This window comes from Mugil cephalus, chromosome 11, assembly GCF_022458985.1.
Source record: "Mugil cephalus isolate CIBA_MC_2020 chromosome 11, CIBA_Mcephalus_1.1, whole genome shotgun sequence".
NCBI classification, from domain to species: Eukaryota; Metazoa; Chordata; class Actinopteri; order Mugiliformes; family Mugilidae; genus Mugil; species Mugil cephalus.
This window is the reverse complement of record NC_061780.1, coordinates 9,424,050-9,440,625: the sequence shown is the minus strand read 5'-3', so window position 1 is coordinate 9,440,625 and position 16,576 is coordinate 9,424,050. Positions and strand designations below refer to the sequence as shown.

Here is a 16,576-nt window from a genome sequence, read left to right as displayed (position 1 = left end):
TCCATCACTGAGCATCTAGTGTACTCAAACCTCTTCACTTGCCATCAGCGTGTAGCTTGTAGCTCCATATCGCATTTCAAACAGGCCCTTTTAAATGACTGGATTGGCTGTCTGCTTCGACTGGCTCGCTGTGCTCGCCTTGATGGTTGGTTTCTCACTGTGAGGTGTCGCCGGAGTGAAGCAAGAAAGTGGAAATCGTTGAGAGCTCGTAAAAAGACGTCACGAATGAAATGAAACTAAACAGTGATGCTTGGATGGACCTTACGGGAAAGCAAAATGAACATTTGTCTTTTTCCTACAGCACTGAGCATACGTTTTATATGTTTTAATCCAAGATTCTCATTTACTCATCCCCATTGAGCCATGGAGCTGAACGTTACAATTAATCCATACAAGAGTCAGTATTGCCACATTCTTTAACATGCAGCTATTTGTGAGACAGGCAAGCTAAACCTAAACTAAACCCAACTGTCTGTTCTGCCGTTACTGAGAAAGACACCAATTTAAGAAATAACAGTGGTTTAGTGTTTCTTAATCTCCGTCAAATATCTATCACGATATGCATGCAGGCACACCAGGAGATGCTGGTTATGATTGGTCTGGGCCTGTGGCTGCAGATAACAAGACTAGACGAAAAAGTTCCCAAAGACTGCTGGTCTTTTTTAACTCTGCTTCACGCACAGTGAGCAACAAGTTGAGAGTCACCAGAGCTTCGATTGCTGCGGAAAGCAAGCAGTGCACGAGATTGCTGCGTGTGTTTTGTGTGAGTGCTTGCGTGAAGAGCGAAAGGTTGTGGGTCACACTGGATTTCCTGTTGTTTGAGGTTGACAATCAGAACTGAAATAGCAAAAAAAAAAAAAAAAAAAAAAAGAAACTGCCAGACCACCACCTATGTTCTCCCTGCGTCTCCGTCAGAAGCTCAGTCTCTCTCACACAGTTCGGTCTCTTTATTCTATTATGAAACTGCTCAGACGTAGCCTGCAGAGAGGTGCTTCTGTTGAGTGCCTCACTTCAATTATCTTGGGGTTAATCAATCACCTCCGATAATCTCACGAGTTTCGCCGTCTTTATTTCCGCTCCATTGTCGCCTCGCGTCGTGCTCCATCCGTGCTCATCGCCCCCTCGTAGTACCTGCCTTCCTTCAGGTGATCCCTGTGGCACCAGATAAAGAGGGCACACACTGACACACTAACACACACTTACGAAGTATCTGACACAGTTATGCACGGAAATGCAAATACAAGTGTATACCGACATCACCAGAAAGAAAGCGTAAGAGTTTGTCGCGCTCGAGTCAGTGCATTTGTGGAAGGAAGAGAGGTGATGACAGGAGTAGATAAAATCTTCTTTTGTTGTTCTACAGTACCTTCCAGGATGTGCGTTCTGTCTATAATAAACAATAGGTATCAGAGTTTTTTTTGTCTGGACACAGCATAAATCATTTGTCCGCCCCACCCCCCAGACGGTTTCTTGACCTTTGCGGGGCTTTAATGAATCAAATGACATCTGATTGTGACAAAAATCACCACTGAACAAAGACATAGAACTGCGAGAGTCTGTTAAGATCAGGGGCATAGGGGGAGGTGAAAGGGGGATGGCCATTACTGGCAGTGATGAAGGAGAGAGTGCATTACTGGCAACTGTGTCCTTTATGAGCGAGATAGAGAAGGATTCACAAAGACAGAAATTACATGAAAGAGGGACAGTCAGAGTGAGAGAGAAGCCAGGCAACCACTTGAAAGGACTCTGAGGTTGACACCTTCATATTTCTCCGCCTTTCCCCATTTGCAAATATTCCACGTCCTCAGAAGACTCTTTTCTTCAGGTATTTGATGTTATTTTGTTCATTATTATTAAGGTAAGATGTCTTTGAGAGGAAAATACCCTTTGGTTTGCTTTGGTCACACAAGAACTGATATATGTTAGAGGGGGAAGTACAGCAGCAGACGTGAGTTCTCACAGTGGGAAGCACTCTGCAGCTCTTTGGGTAAAAATGTGCAGTGTCACTACAATACAAGTTGACATATTTTACTTTTACGGTGGTGAGCTCTTTGCTATGAACGATGACGGTTGAAATCACTGAATGAACTTCCTCTAATATATAAAAAATCTGTATTTTATTGATCGCTTTGTTTGTGTCATTATTTTTTGGTAAATTTTGTAACCTGTTGAGCTGTTGCACAAAGGAATAATTATAAAAGCGAAGGGCCGTTACCGCTGACGGATAAACATGACCGCGGCTCGACTGCTTCGACTTTTGATATGAGAAGATGTGCGCTGCATTTGGAAACGTTAACCGTGTCCCCTCTGCTTCTGTCTTCTTCCAGCCCAAATCGAAGTAATCCCATGCAAAATCTGTGGTGATAAGTCCTCCGGAGTGCATTATGGAGTCATCACTTGTGAAGGTTGCAAGGTGAGATACACTGCTGTCAATCACACACACACACACACACACACACACACACACAAACACACACACACACACACACACACACACACACACACACACACACACACACAAATCGCACATTCACATAAAAAATGATGCATTATTTAGAAAGGGTTATTTGTCACACTGCCTCTCTGCCAGCCACAGTTACGTCTTGGAGTCTGTGCGTTGTTTGAAGACTGAGCCGTGCTCACGGTTTCCTCCTAAGATGCTAAATTAACTGGCTTCTGGCATATTAAACAGCAAATAGCAGAGACGGAGCTATTAAACACACCCAAGTTTCCACAGAAAGGCCTACAGGTGTATTTCTCAAAATGTTCTGCTCGGATCAGACTGTGGTCAGACTTGGTGTAGTGGCTACTGATCTCAAACTAATAACAAAACAAACAAAAACAAACTAAATTCAAATCAAACGGCCACTGAGGCACTCAGGGAGTTAGGTCACGCATGGAATGAGAGTAAAAAGTCCATTGTCTGGGCAAAAAAACGACATTTGGTATGGTTTATTTAGTCTGGCAAAGAGAAAAGATACCGCAATGACTTCTGACTCCGTGCCTAGGTCACATGTCCCTTTCTTCCTCTATTCATGCCCCCACCTGGTGTGCCCCAGTTGCCTCACGCCTTCAAAATAAAAGCGCTAACAAATTATCGAAATGAACATAAATGCTAGTGTATTTCTAAACCTACTCATCTAAGCTTGAAGAACAAATAAAACAAATAACTATATTTAAGCCCAGATAAGTTGAATTTACTTAAACGATTTGAGGAAACCAGTTGCCTTAAAAATTTTAAGTAATGTATAACGAAAACTTAAGTACATCTAACTTAAAAGCTTGAAGGTACTGGAATTTCTGTTTTAAGTTCAGTACACTAAATGCCAAGTTGACTCAACTTAATTTTTTTTTGCAAGGTCAACTGCTTTGCACAATTTGCACTTAACATCTTTAAGTTAAATACACTAATTTCCAAGTTGATTTAACTTTAAATAGGTTCCAAGTCAATTGTTTTGTACAATTATTACACTTAATATCTTTAAGTTCAATGCACTTAAGTCCAAGTTGACTTAATTCAAACTCACTTGAAATATTCAGTTTTCCCCAGTTAGTCCAGTTTATCTGTATATATCTACGAGGTGTTGTGTGAACCTTTAAATAGTGAGACAAAGTAAAAGAAAAAGCAAAGTGGCATTGCTTTTGTGTTTTATTTTACTTAAGAAGTTTTAGCTAAAAAATACAAGCTGTTTAAATTACAGTAAAATGGTTGCATTGTTTTAAAACTTAACTTAAAACTCCGAGCACAGCACTGTGCTGCAGGATGGAGTTTTTAACAGAAAGAAACTTCAGTGGAGCCAGCTACCGTTAGCTCTTTAAAATGTCCGTCGGACCTGTTGACGTTAAACTTCTTCGCCCCACAGATTAAAACAAACAGTCCAGCTCTTCAGCAATAGTTCCTGCAACAATAACGGTTCAGTAGACTACGCCTACGGTCGCAAAGCGTGGAACTCAGCACGGCGGTCTGGCTTGAACTATGCCTCCAACGTGATCTCGGTCATGACCGTTTACGTTCCCGACATGCACCAGGCCCCAATAAATCGTTACGAAACAAAATCTCGCAGTATTTTTTAATTTATTTTTTATTTATTGTTATTATCTATCTGATTGTACATGTTAGCTCTGCTTAGCTTAGCTCTACCTATAGTTTTAAAAGCAGATGGTCCAGTACTCTGCAACTGCAAGGGCCTCTCATAACTCAGTGGATTTGAAAAAGAGGTGTGGTCTGACAAAAACTTATAAATGTAAGGTCATTTGACTTAAAATTATTCGTACATTCGCCAATTAGTCTAAGATTAAATAGTAGAATGTACTCAAGATTTTATGCTAATGGCACCTAACTTAGATTTTTAAGTGTATTGCAGTTAAATCTTTACTTAGATATAATATATAATATAATCCGGGCTAACAGAGTAAACACAATTACAAATAGCTCCAACACTTGGCTTATTGTCTATATTTTTGTATGAATATATATTGGCCAGATATGCAACAAGAAATGCTGAGGTCACTGTTTGTATAGCTTGTCCACCAGAATACACCCAAAAATTTTGTCAGCAATCATCTTGGTCCATTTTAAAAATAAAATGTAGCGGCCTGTTTTCAGGTGTTTATTTTATTTTATGACCATGAACTGATTGTGCTTGCGTTCTACCACGTCACCACACCCCTCAGGGATTTTTCCGGCGCAGCCAGCTTCCCACAGTGTCCTATTCCTGCTCCAGGCAAAGCAACTGTCAGATCGACCGGGCCAGTCGCAACCGCTGCCAGCACTGCCGCCTGCAGAAGTGCTTGGCTCAAGGCATGAGCCGGGATGGTGAGACACGTCCAGACTCATTCTTCATTCACACCGGTCGTTTATTTATTTATTTATTTATGTATTTATTTCTCTGTTCTTTCCAGCCGTGAAGTTCGGCCGGATGTCCAAACGGCAGCGGGACTCCCTGATCGCTGAGGTCGAGAGACACCGTCAGCAGCAGCAGCAGCAGCAGCACCTTCAGGGAGACACCCAGTCCGTGTTGGCCTACTCCTCCAAGAACCGCCAAGACCGCTCCCCGCAGCTCCTCCAGCCCATGGCCTCGGCCTACTCCTACAGCGGGGACGCTGAGCTGCTGCCCTACGCCGCCGACGTTCACTCTTACCTGATGTGCTCCCCCAGCGAATCGCAGGTGTCTGGCATGATCTACCGAGGCTCGGGCGTCTCTCCTGCCTCGAGAGTGAGGGGGGACAGCGGCGTGCATCCTGACATTAGAGGTGAGGCCCTGATCTGAGAAGACCTGTTTGCTGTGATCAGTTGTCTTAATCCAACCCTTCTTATTCAGTATTTGTTTTTCCATTCTCTACGCAAGGATTTGACTCCAGGCAGCAAACTCATGATCTGATGGCAATTCATTCCTACAACCCTCTTGAGGATCCCTACAGCCACTATCCTCACTCTCTGCGAAATATAGGTGAGCAACGTGCACTGTGGCTTGTAACGCGCCATCAAATAAGCTGTAACACTCATCAGCTCACGTTCTCTCCTTCAGATGAGCTGTGTGCCAGCATCGTGCGTTCCCACAGAGAGACCAGCCAGTACAGAGTGGAGGAGCTGCAGGCCCTCAGGTGGAAACTGTTCAACAGAGAGGAGATTCAAGTCTACCAGAACAAAGTAAGCCAACGTGATTTCTGCTTCCTCTCTTTTATTACTCACGCTTCCTCCTGAATGTGTGTGACATTATTCAGACTGTCTCAAACCAAAACATACACATTTCACATGGCTTCAGACTACTTCTGTTTGATGAATCACAAAGAAAACTGAGACGGCTTCTGTCACTATTTTCCCCCTCCCCTACTCCCTTTGATCCTCTATGTGAGAAAGGAGGGCGGTGAATAAAGTGACAAAAGTGAATGGCGGGGACGGTGAGGATCAGTCAGAGTGGGATGTGTGAAATGTTTCACTCTTCACGATTTAGCTCGTTGCAGCGCTGCAAAAGGGCTTCCAACGAACGGACTTAAATCACGATCTTGTATGTTTTTCTCCTCCTCGCTCTTGTTTTCCAGTCAGTGGATGAGATGTGGCAGCACTGTGCCATCCGACTGACTGACGCCGTGCAGTATGTGGTGGAGTTCGCGAAACACGTCCCAGGTTTCCGTATGCTCAGCCAGAACGACCAGATTGCCCTCTTAAAAACTGGTGATTTTCCTTCCCCTTGCTTTAAGAAGAGCTTTAATCACAATCTAATTTTTTTTTTTTTTTACTGTCTTCTGAGCTCTCTTTACCCTTCCTTACGTTCTCAATCAGGCTCCATGGAGGTGGTTCTGGTCAGGATGAGTCGGTTCTTTAACACAGAGAACAACACTGTGTTCTTCGACGGGAAATTTGCTGGAACCGAAGTCTTCAAGTCTTTGGGTGAGGATGTTGCTAAATATCTGGAACCATTTGAGAAAATGACTTCAAAACTTGCCGCATTTCTGAATGTTGCCGCTCACTGGTGTCTTTTCTTGCAGCATGTGGCGACTTAATCACGGCAGTGTTTGACTTTGCTCATGATATGTGCGCCCTAAAGCTCAGTGAGCAGCAGATCGCTCTCTTCAGTGCTCTGGTGCTGATCAATGCAGGTAAGAACAATTCCACCAGCTTATTTTTTTATTAACATTTTTCTCTAATTTGCCTAATTTGAACCTCTCTAATTGTTATTACCCCATATTACTCCTGTTCTTTTTCACCTCTGCGCCCCTTCACTTGCAGTCTGTCAGTGTTATTCACGCATGCATAGAATGATTTCAGATGTACCATGAACAGAAAATCTAAAAGAAAATCTCTGTGTGCAGATCGTCCTTGTCTGGAGGACAGAGTCCGAGTCCAGCGAGTGCAAAGAAGCGTGGAGTTAGGCCTCACACACATCCTACATCGGGACAACCAAGAAAGTCTGATGCATAAGGTGCGTGCTGACGTGTTGAGCCGTCCGTTCATTCACTCACTTCCCTCACTAGAGAGCTGAAGTCTAAATCTGCCTGTGTCCTCTCTGCAGCTGTACCAGAGGATGGCAGTGTTGCGTTCACTGTGCAGCCTGCACATGGAGAAGCTGCGCTGGTTCAGTCAGCGGTACCCGCACACCGCTCACTCTCTGTTTCCTCCACTCTACAAGGAACTGTTTGCCTCTGAGGCAGAGCTGTTGCCAGCGGCCGCTCACTGATGACAGTCCCAAACACGCACACACATACACACGCACGCACACCGTCATTACTTCCTGACAGAATCTATTTTTCTAATAATGAAAACAAATAAAATAAAAGCACAGTAATCATAGATGACTTCCAGCATAGCCTTTTCTGGTAGACGATGTTAAAACGTACATTTGAATATTTGAATAGACTGAAATTATTTTTTGATTATGCAAGGGAAACATTTTGATGTTCTTCTCGTCAGCGGGGATTGATTTTCTCTCAGGATGTGCTGTTGTGTTTCTGTAAAGCTACTGTGTGTCACAGTGTGTTCGGACATACAGATTCAAAGAGGCAGGAAACTGGTCCTTGTCGAGTGAAGCTTTAAGTTAAATATCTGTCTGTCAAATATCGAACACTGAACTAAAATATCACTTTTGAAAAGTTTGTAGCTTTGTCATAGCTCGACTCATTGTGGATGTCAATTTGGATGAACAGTTGATTTAGTTTTATGCGTTATGCTATATATAAGTGTTAAAACACAAAGACATGATAATATGACAAATGAAATAATTCATTACTCATTGCCACTTATCCTGTAGAGGGTATTGGGTGGGGCTAAGCAAGAGACAGGTTGCCACTAGTTGTCCTAACATGCATGTCTTTTGGAATATGGGTGGAAACCAGAGCACCTGGAGAAAACAAGCGCAGGGAGACAATGCAGACTTGTTGTGATGTGACAGTCATAACCGCTGCGCCACCGAGACACTTCATAATAACCATATTAAGCAATGATAATAATCATAATAATGATGTACTACTACAGAGACTGGCACAGTTTCACAGATGTTCTTCTCCACATCCCCATCTCCTCTTTAGATCTGTTCCATATTTATCACGAGGATATCAAACTGCTTTTTTAGTGTTCATGCAGAGCCCCATTGAACTTGTGCATATTTGCTCTCCTACTGCTTCTTCTCTGGCTTTCTGTTTCAAAGAAAACTTTGGCTACGGCGTTTCTTTAACACAAATGAAAGCTCAGAATCTCGAATAACCGAGAAACAACCTCTTTGTATCTGTATGTCTCTAGAGAAGTGTTTTCTCCTCAGGCTGATGTCAAAGATTGACCAATAAATCCCAGAGCGCAGCAGTACCACTAAAATATTCTAATTTTGTTTAAATAACTCTTCACTGGCTTTTATATATTTGGAGCTTTGGAGATATGTCGCATTAAATGTAGAAATACTATTCTGTTAAGTGTCGCAGATACAGTAGCAAACTCTCCCTCTGTGTGGCTAAGTTTCCTCTTTCTCTAACTTGCTTTTATTATGTTGTCCGTGCAGATTTTTGAATAAAGGCGCAAGTAAAGAAGTGTTTTCAGCATTATATTATCATAAACCTCATTGATTGTTAATATTGTCTGTCCTGATGTAGTCCTCTCTGTTCGTGGAACGGTTGAGATTTTAATAAAAAAGTAATTTCCTGTAAACCTTCTAATAAACTGCTGCCGTTGTGATACCGACCAGATGTGGCTTTGTCTGTTTATGAAAACACAACGGTATAAACAATTGCGCAAGGCTGAGACAAGCCAGAGAGATGATCGTGTTACGGTATGATACCAGAAATCCCTATTAACCCAACTAAAACTGGTTTATTCCCAGCAGATATATCCATTTAGAATTCTCCATGCCATGTTTAATAAAGTCCAGACCACTCCACCGCACGCAACTTCTGTAAAACTGTAGCTGCAGCACTTAACAAATAGGAAATATTAGTCACTATAGCTGATGTTGATGGTCTGTGGAAAGTAGTCATCGTGTTGTCACAGACAAAAGCTGTTACCAACCAAGTTAAGAGGAAGTGAGTGAGTCACCTAGCTGTGGTTAACATTTTCCTGCAAAAAGAGTTTGGGTTAAATGCACCTCCTGTTAAATCTGCTTGTCTGTATTTTACTTCCCTTTGTGTGTAGATATTCACTTAAAAAACAACTTTCTGAACAACTCTCACATGCAGCGGTTTTGGGTTTCATGTCTCAGTCTGTTTGATGTCAAGTAAACAATTCGTGTTGTGCTCTGTCTCTTCTGTTGAGTAGAGAAAAACCACAGCAGAACCTTTTGTTCGTTAAATTGCCCTGTGTTGTTGTGGACCACTAAAGTCCACAGACAAACACTTGGGCCAGACAAACAGCTCTTAGAGCCTGTCGGAAGGAATCAACACATGGATGACAGACTGTGGACCACCAGAGACCGAGAGGGCGTGCATTTCAGCATCGCATGGGTTTGTTTGTCATTCTTTGTCTGACCTTTCAGAGGAATTTTAGCACTTGTACGACTTCCAGATCCCCTCCATTCACCACCATCAAGCAAAGACTTTGATACTACTGGTTAAGAAGGGAAGGAGCTGTGGGAAAAGCAGCTGAAGTAGGATAACTGTAAACTGCGGAGAGCAACCAGAGACTCAGCCTACAGCCGCAAAGGGAGTTCTCCTCTGGTCTTATTTGTCTTTCAGTGGGAGAAGTTGTTTGGAGGTTGCAGCCGGTGTTTTTAGAAAGGAGTCAGAGATGTGCTGACCCTGAACTAAAATTCTATTAAGAAGGAATTTCAGCCCCCTGAAATCTCTCACATGAACTAACAATGAACCACAAATGAACGAATAAACAGATTTGGCATCATTATTTCAGGTCAGCTCAGATTCACTGACACTTCCACAATATGCCAATAAAAACATAGATAGGTGTGAAATACTGTTTCTGTAACATTACGGCCACCTTCCTAATGTTTTGTAGGTCGTGACTCATCAGAGAATGGACGCGGGCCTCCTGGGGGTGTCCTGTGGTGTCCTTTGGGCCCTATGTGTTGGGGGGAGGGCCCTCTGTGGATCATCCCACAGACACTTGATCAGTTTGGGATCTAGTGTGCTGTTCCTCATGTTTTTTGTGTTGCTCCTAAATTGTTTTTGTCTGTGTCTGTGTCAGGCTGCATCCTACCAGGGATGGCTGCTGCCGTCAAGTGTAACGGATGGGATGGCCTGGTCTGGTCTAGGTGGGTGGTACACGTCTAAGTAACATCCACATAAATACCAGGTCTGAACGTTTCCCAGCAGAACACTGTATCCATTGTATTTACATCTCCTGATGTGGTTTTAATGTTGTGGCTGATGTGGTGTATATAAACAAGTGTACATTATTTCTGTGAGTAGAATATCGAAACTCTCTTGACTGTTGACAGGAAATTTCTCCTGTACAGCAATAAACGTGCACAGTTTGAAAGCAGTTTAAAATAATTAATCTGCCAGTGGCACCATGGGAACTGTAGCATCTAGTGTTTTCTTTATGCTTTATCTGTGATCTTTTGCTTTTTTCAGTCCTCCAAACTCGCGGAAGTGCATTTTTAAACTATTCACATATGGTTCCACCCACATGGACCGAGTTTAGATGGAGTACTATGTATTTGTGTGTAAAGACCATAAATGGTCGTACTTGTGTTTAGGGGTGATAAACATCTAATTCAAGCTAGGATCCCAGAAAAAATAAATAAATCTGTGTTACATAACGGTTCTCTACGAGCTCCGTGCATTTGTGCAGAAACACATGTTTTATATTTGTTAAATGGAAGTTCCACCTTTCTAAAAAGGGTTTTATATTGTTTTTAAATTAGCGGGTATGTATAATTTATAAGAACTAGTTCTATTAAACATATGCCTAATTATTATTTAATTTGTAATCGAGCAAAAAAATAAAACATGCATGTTGCATGTGCTGCAACGGAATGGTTAATCACTTCAGTTTCAATGCTGCAACCGGTCTAACGAAAAAGAACAGGAGTCATGTTTGTGCGTTCACCTCTGAGCTGCTTTCCAACAAAGGCACCCCGGCGAGTTTGGACGGATCGCCTCTGAGTCATGTCGAAAAACTTTCATTCCCTCCCTCTTCTCCGTCGTTCCCTCAAAACCCGTAGCAACCCTTAAAGTCTCTCTCTCTCTCTCTCTCTTCCCCTCTGTTCGTGTTTTTCCTGGCCGCCCTCCTCGTCAGGACAGTCAGCGGCAGCAGAAGGACGAACAGTTCGCCTCAGACATGATCAGGGTCACGATGGGCTCGTCCTGGGCTCTGGTCTGCGCCACCGCTCTGCACTTCGTTCTGCTCAGCGCCGCAGTTGGAGGTTGGTTGGAGTTGATCCACTTTTCCACTTTTTGTTCTTGTTGTCGTTGATACCCGTTCCTAGAAATGGCGTTAGTTCGCGTCAGCCGCTGTGGAAGTGTTTATTTATAATCCTGCAGCAAATTCCCCCCTTCATACGTGTGCACCCTCGAGGTCTCTAGCAGTATACTGTATCTAAGTACTGGAATGCGTCTTCTTCACTTCGGACGCAAATGCTTTGCTTCTAAATTGATTTCATGGCTGTGGCTGCTTTATAGATTAGCGCAGGTTAGTATTCGTGCGTTTGAACGAAAAATGCATAAATAAATCTGATAAAACTTCGGTAAATTCGGGACTTAACCTGCAATCAAGTACTTGACACAGTGTTGTTGTCTTCAGTGATCACCCTCCATGGCCTCTACAATTTGCACATCATGAAACAATGGACAGTTGTTTGACCTCGTCTTATCTTGTTATGTCTCTCTTTCTTTGTGCATTCAACCTTCCAGAAATTGCAATTGAGCAGCGCGAGATCTCCCTTGACATTGACCATGAAGGTGCGTTTGTGTGTTTTCACATGCTAGTGCAGTATCTCCCTCGGGACCAGTTAGAATCTTAGATGTTCATAGTGGCATTTTTCCAGGTCCCACTACTTAAAAAAAAAAAAAAAAAATCATAATTTATGTTGAAGTTCCAGGAGTGATTGTGAAGTTCAGTTCGAGCTTCAGCTTTTTGTAATATTTGTAAGTGGCTGTGTACCGTCTACTGTGACTCTGAATGGAGCAGCCACGTTTATGCCCTTAATTCAATTTTATTTGAGTTTAGGTTAGACTTCCATAATGGTTATGTTAAATGATTTAATGTAGATCATTCAGTCTGGTGTTTCACTTTATGACGTCACTTAATGGTACTGTTTTTGTAAACAATTGTTAAAATGTGCCTTTTAGGGATGTTGCAGAAAGAGGTTGACTGGAGAGAGCTCTTTGACCTCGGGGATCCCGGTACTGTTCCTCTTCTTACCGTTTGTTATTACCTTGTTTTGATGTAAATGCATCACTGACGTACTGCATATACGCTTGAAACTTTTAGATGCTGACGTTTGTCCCAATCACGTTCATATATTTATAGTTTTTTTTATCTGTTTCATAGACTTTGAAGGGCAGAGAATTGTCGATCCACCACTACCAGGCAAGCTATCATCTACCTATTTACATTTACAGTAAATTAGAATAAAAGGAACAGTTTAATAATACATTCTTTTTTTTAGGCGGTTTCATTCAAGGAGGCTTGAACCCAAGAGGACGTATGTATCTGCTTTCCTATCGTCCTGTTTAAAGATGCATTCCTTCTGTACCGGCTGCCTCTGTAAATCTATCAGTTAATACCACGATCGCTGCCTTTCTCTTGTAGATCCACCAAGCTTTTGGCCCCGTTCTCATCGCGGCCCTCCCGCGCTGGACTACCCGGTTGAGTTTCCCCTTGGCCGACCAACATCCGACAATCTCCAAGCCATCTGTAACAATGGAGAACACCGTCCCCGCTACCCAGACTCTTACTTCCCTAGCTCTGGCTTTGGGAAACAGGTGCGAATGGCCAATGCCGTCAATCACGCAGAGTCCTGGTTTAGCACATGTTGCCAAGGGAACCAGACGTGGGAGCAAGACGTGACACTGTGTTGCGCCACACAGGCAGTAAGTTTTCACAACATCTCTTTGAGACGACTCAGCAGTTTGCTCCTCTGTATAAATGTTAAATAACAATGTGTTATTTAAAGAAGACAAAAAAAAAAAAATCTCTTTGTTTATTTAATTTTGCTGGTGAATTGCACAGCCGCATTTGCTCACTAGTCTCAACGCATCTTCAACGACCTATTCAACACGATGAAATATATATAATTTGATGTTGTATTACAGTGATAAAACTGGACGCATTAATGTTATCTGCATAATCCCTGCTGTGGCAAAGGGCTGGCATGGGTATTAGGTTCATTCCTGAAGCTTGAACGTATTAGTACCCAGCACGCCACACACTGTATGTTTTGCTTTATCTCCAATATAAAAAAGAGCATGAAGCATTCTTCACATTGCAGGGATGATTGCCCATGCATTTTTCAGACAAACCTGATGGCCTCGGTTGCTTCCAGTTGATAAGCCCGTTATATAAAGCTCAGCTAGACATAACAAACAGGCCTTGACATGAGCACTAGTCGAACTGTGAAAGGGCAACAAACCCACGCAAAACTCTTGGTAAAGCGTTAAACCTACACACCTTCTTCTTTATGCATGACTTTAGATTTGTCTCTTGACTGCATATTTGCAGGTGGTGCATTTTCTCAGACCTGACTGACTGACTGACCCTGGCTGTCCGTGACACTGTGATTTCTTTGTGCTTACTGTAGTGGGCGCAGTCAGTCAAGCTGTTCTGTGAGGAGGACTCATCGGTAAAGAATCGCGTGTATCACTGCTGTCATCTGAGGGGCACTAAAAGAGAAAACTGCTTCCACGAGGATGCAAAAAACAAAGACTACGCGGCGACAGAGGAGCTCCCAGTGTCACCAGTTCCCACTAAGGTCAACTTCAACTTTGACCCCAACTCTTGTCAGAGGTATGCAAGAAAATATGTGAAAATATGAGTATTTGAAATGAAAGAAATGAATGAACGCTGAATAACGAAGCTATTATTTATGATCTTATGCAGACAGTGGAATTATAGATCAGTTGCTGCGGAAGCTTGAAAGGCAAATGTCTTAAAAGTATAGGACTCAAAATCGTTGGTTGACTAGACATCTTTTGTATATTTTTTAAATTTCCCCCACAAATTTAAATTTCATTAAATACACATTAACATGAATCCAACATATTTTAGTAAAGGGATAAGGGATAGCTTAATATTGAATGCAAAACGATAATAATAATGCATATTTATGAATAGCACTAGGCCGAGATTAACATAGAACACATATAGTAGGTGTCTCCAAACAGTCTGGGGGTCCTTGGACTGAAAAATGTTGAAGACCCCTGTCTTATAGAATGTAGTTTTTATGGTAACAAAAACACAATATATTGATAAACATGTATTCTCCATGGATTCAAATAATGATCCAGTTTATTCATTTGTGAGCATTCTCTTGAATGAGCATGGCTGAAAAATGTAGTTTCTTTTAGGAATTGTGTCCTCAGAGGGAATTAAAAACTTTCAAGGTGCACAAGAGTCGCCCAGAGAAATGAATCAAATAGGGGTGCTGAGTTACTGAAAACACATCCTTGTTTTGAAATTATTCTCGGGCCTGATGGAGGGCATGTTTGGCTCTGACCTTATCCCTCGTGCGTTACAGGACAGTGATGACTCAACGTACTGTCACCTTTTACGGAGCAAAGAAGAGGAAGACGCCATCTACACCTCAGAAAGCACACGTCGACTTTCCTCCTGGACGGCCGACCGCAGATAACATTGAATCCGTGTGTCAGAACCAGAAGCTTCGCCCTCTCTTCAATGTCAAGTGCCTGTCAGGTGCAAGATATAAAGCCGTGGCACTTCAGGCCAAGACCATTAATCGTATAGAGAAGGGGTTCAAAAAGTGCTGCAAAAAGAAGAAGGACGTTCTCAACTGTGCTGACAAGAAGGTAAATTACCCCCCACCCCACCAGAAAATAAGGAAAAAATAAATAAACTACTCAAGTGTATAATTTTTGACACCTTTCTGTTTTTGCATGTTAGTGGAGTGAGGAGCTGAACAAGTTCTGCATGGTTAAAACAGGCGAACAACAGACGTGTTGCACGGATGATCGGTACAACTGCTTTCAGTTAATGTCTCCAGACCCATTTTATAATAAGACTTCTGCTGATGAAGAGCACTCGCTTGGCAATGTATGTGACACTCACCAGATCATCAAGAAGAGGTACTAGCCACATCTTTTTTCATTACATCTTTCCTACAATTTCTGTTCTTGTTTCTTGTCTTTTTTTGTCACAGAAATAATTTCTAAAATGAAATCACTTGATGTATGCTAACATTGTCAGTATTGTTGAGGATCTGAAAGTTAATCTATAAGCAATTTAACAAACTGTGTTTTAGATTCCCCGTTGGTTTTCCTCTGAAAACCTTTGTGAGCCAATGCTGCCCCCTGCCTGAACAAAACAGAAACAGTTGTTCTGCAGAACAGGTGAGTCAAAAGTGCAAAAGAATGAATAAATGAAAACATATACACGGACATAAATCGAAACACAAAAAATCAGATTTTCTTTTTTTTTATCAGATGTTACTTTTCATTTGTTGTTTGTTGTTCTCTCCCTGTTATTAGGTTGAGAAATTGTCAGTAGACCTGTGCGTGTCAGGGAGGGCCTCTTCTCCACCTGTCAGCGACTGCTGCGACATGCCTTCACAAGAGATTCCCCAGTGTATCTCCAAAATTCTCATGGACGCCATCGCCAAAGCAAGCAATGCGTCACTCCAGAAGAAAAAGAAGAGGTGCCCTCTCTCTTAAGCCCTTACAGTATGACAGCAGACAGGGATTTCAGTAACTGAACAGTAAATGTAGCACAGAAGCTTCATCTTCTGCCGGTGTTATTTACAGGTATCTGAGATCTTACAAGAAGAATCGCTGAAATGTCTAATTAAACAAATATATTGTTAAATGCATCGTTTTTATGCATCGTTTCGGACTCTTGTCTGTGTCACTGCACCACTCTTTCTTTATTGGCTGCTCTTCGCATATTCGATTATGAATGTATTTCGTTGATTCCGTTGGAGCTTCAAGATCAGTTTTCTTATTTTTATATGGTTTTATAGTTTTACAAAGATCATATTTGCCAGCATTCTAATAAAAAATTATTTCAAATCTGTATGTGCAATTTTCTGTGCGACACGTTGCATGCAACCTCTACTGATACAGTGAGCTCACTTTAAAATGTACACTTTTTAAACTTGATGTAACCAAGCGCCCAATATTGCCATACAGTGCTCTGCACATATGTTAACAGGGCAGTGAATCTAAATTACGACATTCACAAAATACACAATATATGCATGTAAAAATCATGAAATAAAAATAAAATCCAGCCTCCACTTTTGTCCTTATCATTATTATTATTTATCTGAAAGTCTGTAGATATTATATCACAAAATACCTGCTGTTATGTTATGTTGCCATGTCGTAAAACTGAAACTTATCGGCGTCCGTCCACTGGGACAGCGGCAGCACTGTGGTGCTGCCGCTTAGATTCACGTGTCGGCGCAGGGGATGCGCGATACACCATTCGATACCAATTACCACCAAGGCTAGTATCCCGTTACCG

The 16,576-nt window shown here is 42.1% G+C and overlaps 2 protein-coding genes across 4 annotated transcripts in view; both read left to right on the top strand.

Annotated features, from left to right (window-relative positions):
* The window catches only part of rorc (RAR-related orphan receptor C), an 18,785-nt gene extending 10,117 nt beyond the window's left edge, over positions 1–8,668 (top strand). For all 3 annotated transcript variants that reach the window (XM_047599204.1, XM_047599203.1, XM_047599205.1), the window contains 10 exons: positions 2,328–2,413; positions 4,675–4,816; positions 4,903–5,253; positions 5,349–5,450; positions 5,529–5,650; positions 6,043–6,175; positions 6,284–6,391; positions 6,490–6,600; positions 6,814–6,923; positions 7,014–8,668. In XM_047599204.1, coding sequence (XP_047455160.1) covers positions 2,328–2,413; positions 4,675–4,816; positions 4,903–5,253; positions 5,349–5,450; positions 5,529–5,650; positions 6,043–6,175; positions 6,284–6,391; positions 6,490–6,600; positions 6,814–6,923; positions 7,014–7,178 — 1,430 coding nt within the window. In that variant the 3' untranslated portion in view covers positions 7,179–8,668. The remainder of the gene's footprint in view (positions 1–2,327; positions 2,414–4,674; positions 4,817–4,902; positions 5,254–5,348; positions 5,451–5,528; positions 5,651–6,042; positions 6,176–6,283; positions 6,392–6,489; positions 6,601–6,813; positions 6,924–7,013) is intronic.
* A 2,441-nt stretch (positions 8,669–11,109) lies between these two features.
* On the top strand, positions 11,110–16,346 carry LOC125016672 (extracellular matrix protein 1-like). Its single transcript, XM_047599301.1, has 11 exons — positions 11,110–11,303; positions 11,791–11,838; positions 12,229–12,282; positions 12,431–12,469; positions 12,549–12,584; positions 12,692–12,972; positions 13,680–13,885; positions 14,616–14,904; positions 14,999–15,180; positions 15,357–15,444; positions 15,583–16,346. The coding sequence occupies exons 1-11, from the start codon at positions 11,219–11,221 to the stop codon at positions 15,763–15,765; spliced, it is 1,491 nt and encodes a 496-aa protein (XP_047455257.1). The 5' UTR covers positions 11,110–11,218; the 3' UTR covers positions 15,766–16,346.
* The last annotated feature ends 230 nt before the right edge of the window (positions 16,347–16,576 follow it).

Excerpts from the sequence above, each read along its gene's own strand:
- LOC125016672 (XM_047599301.1), top strand. The coding sequence starts at position 11,219 with ATGATCAGGGTCACGATGGGCTCGTCCTGGGCTCTGGTCTGCGCCACC. Across the intron at positions 12,973-13,679 it reads TGTGTTGCGCCACACAGGCA|TGGGCGCAGTCAGTCAAGCT; the intron begins GTAAGTTTTCAC and ends TGCTTACTGTAG. Across the intron at positions 15,181-15,356 it reads CACCAGATCATCAAGAAGAG|ATTCCCCGTTGGTTTTCCTC; the intron begins GTACTAGCCACA and ends ACTGTGTTTTAG.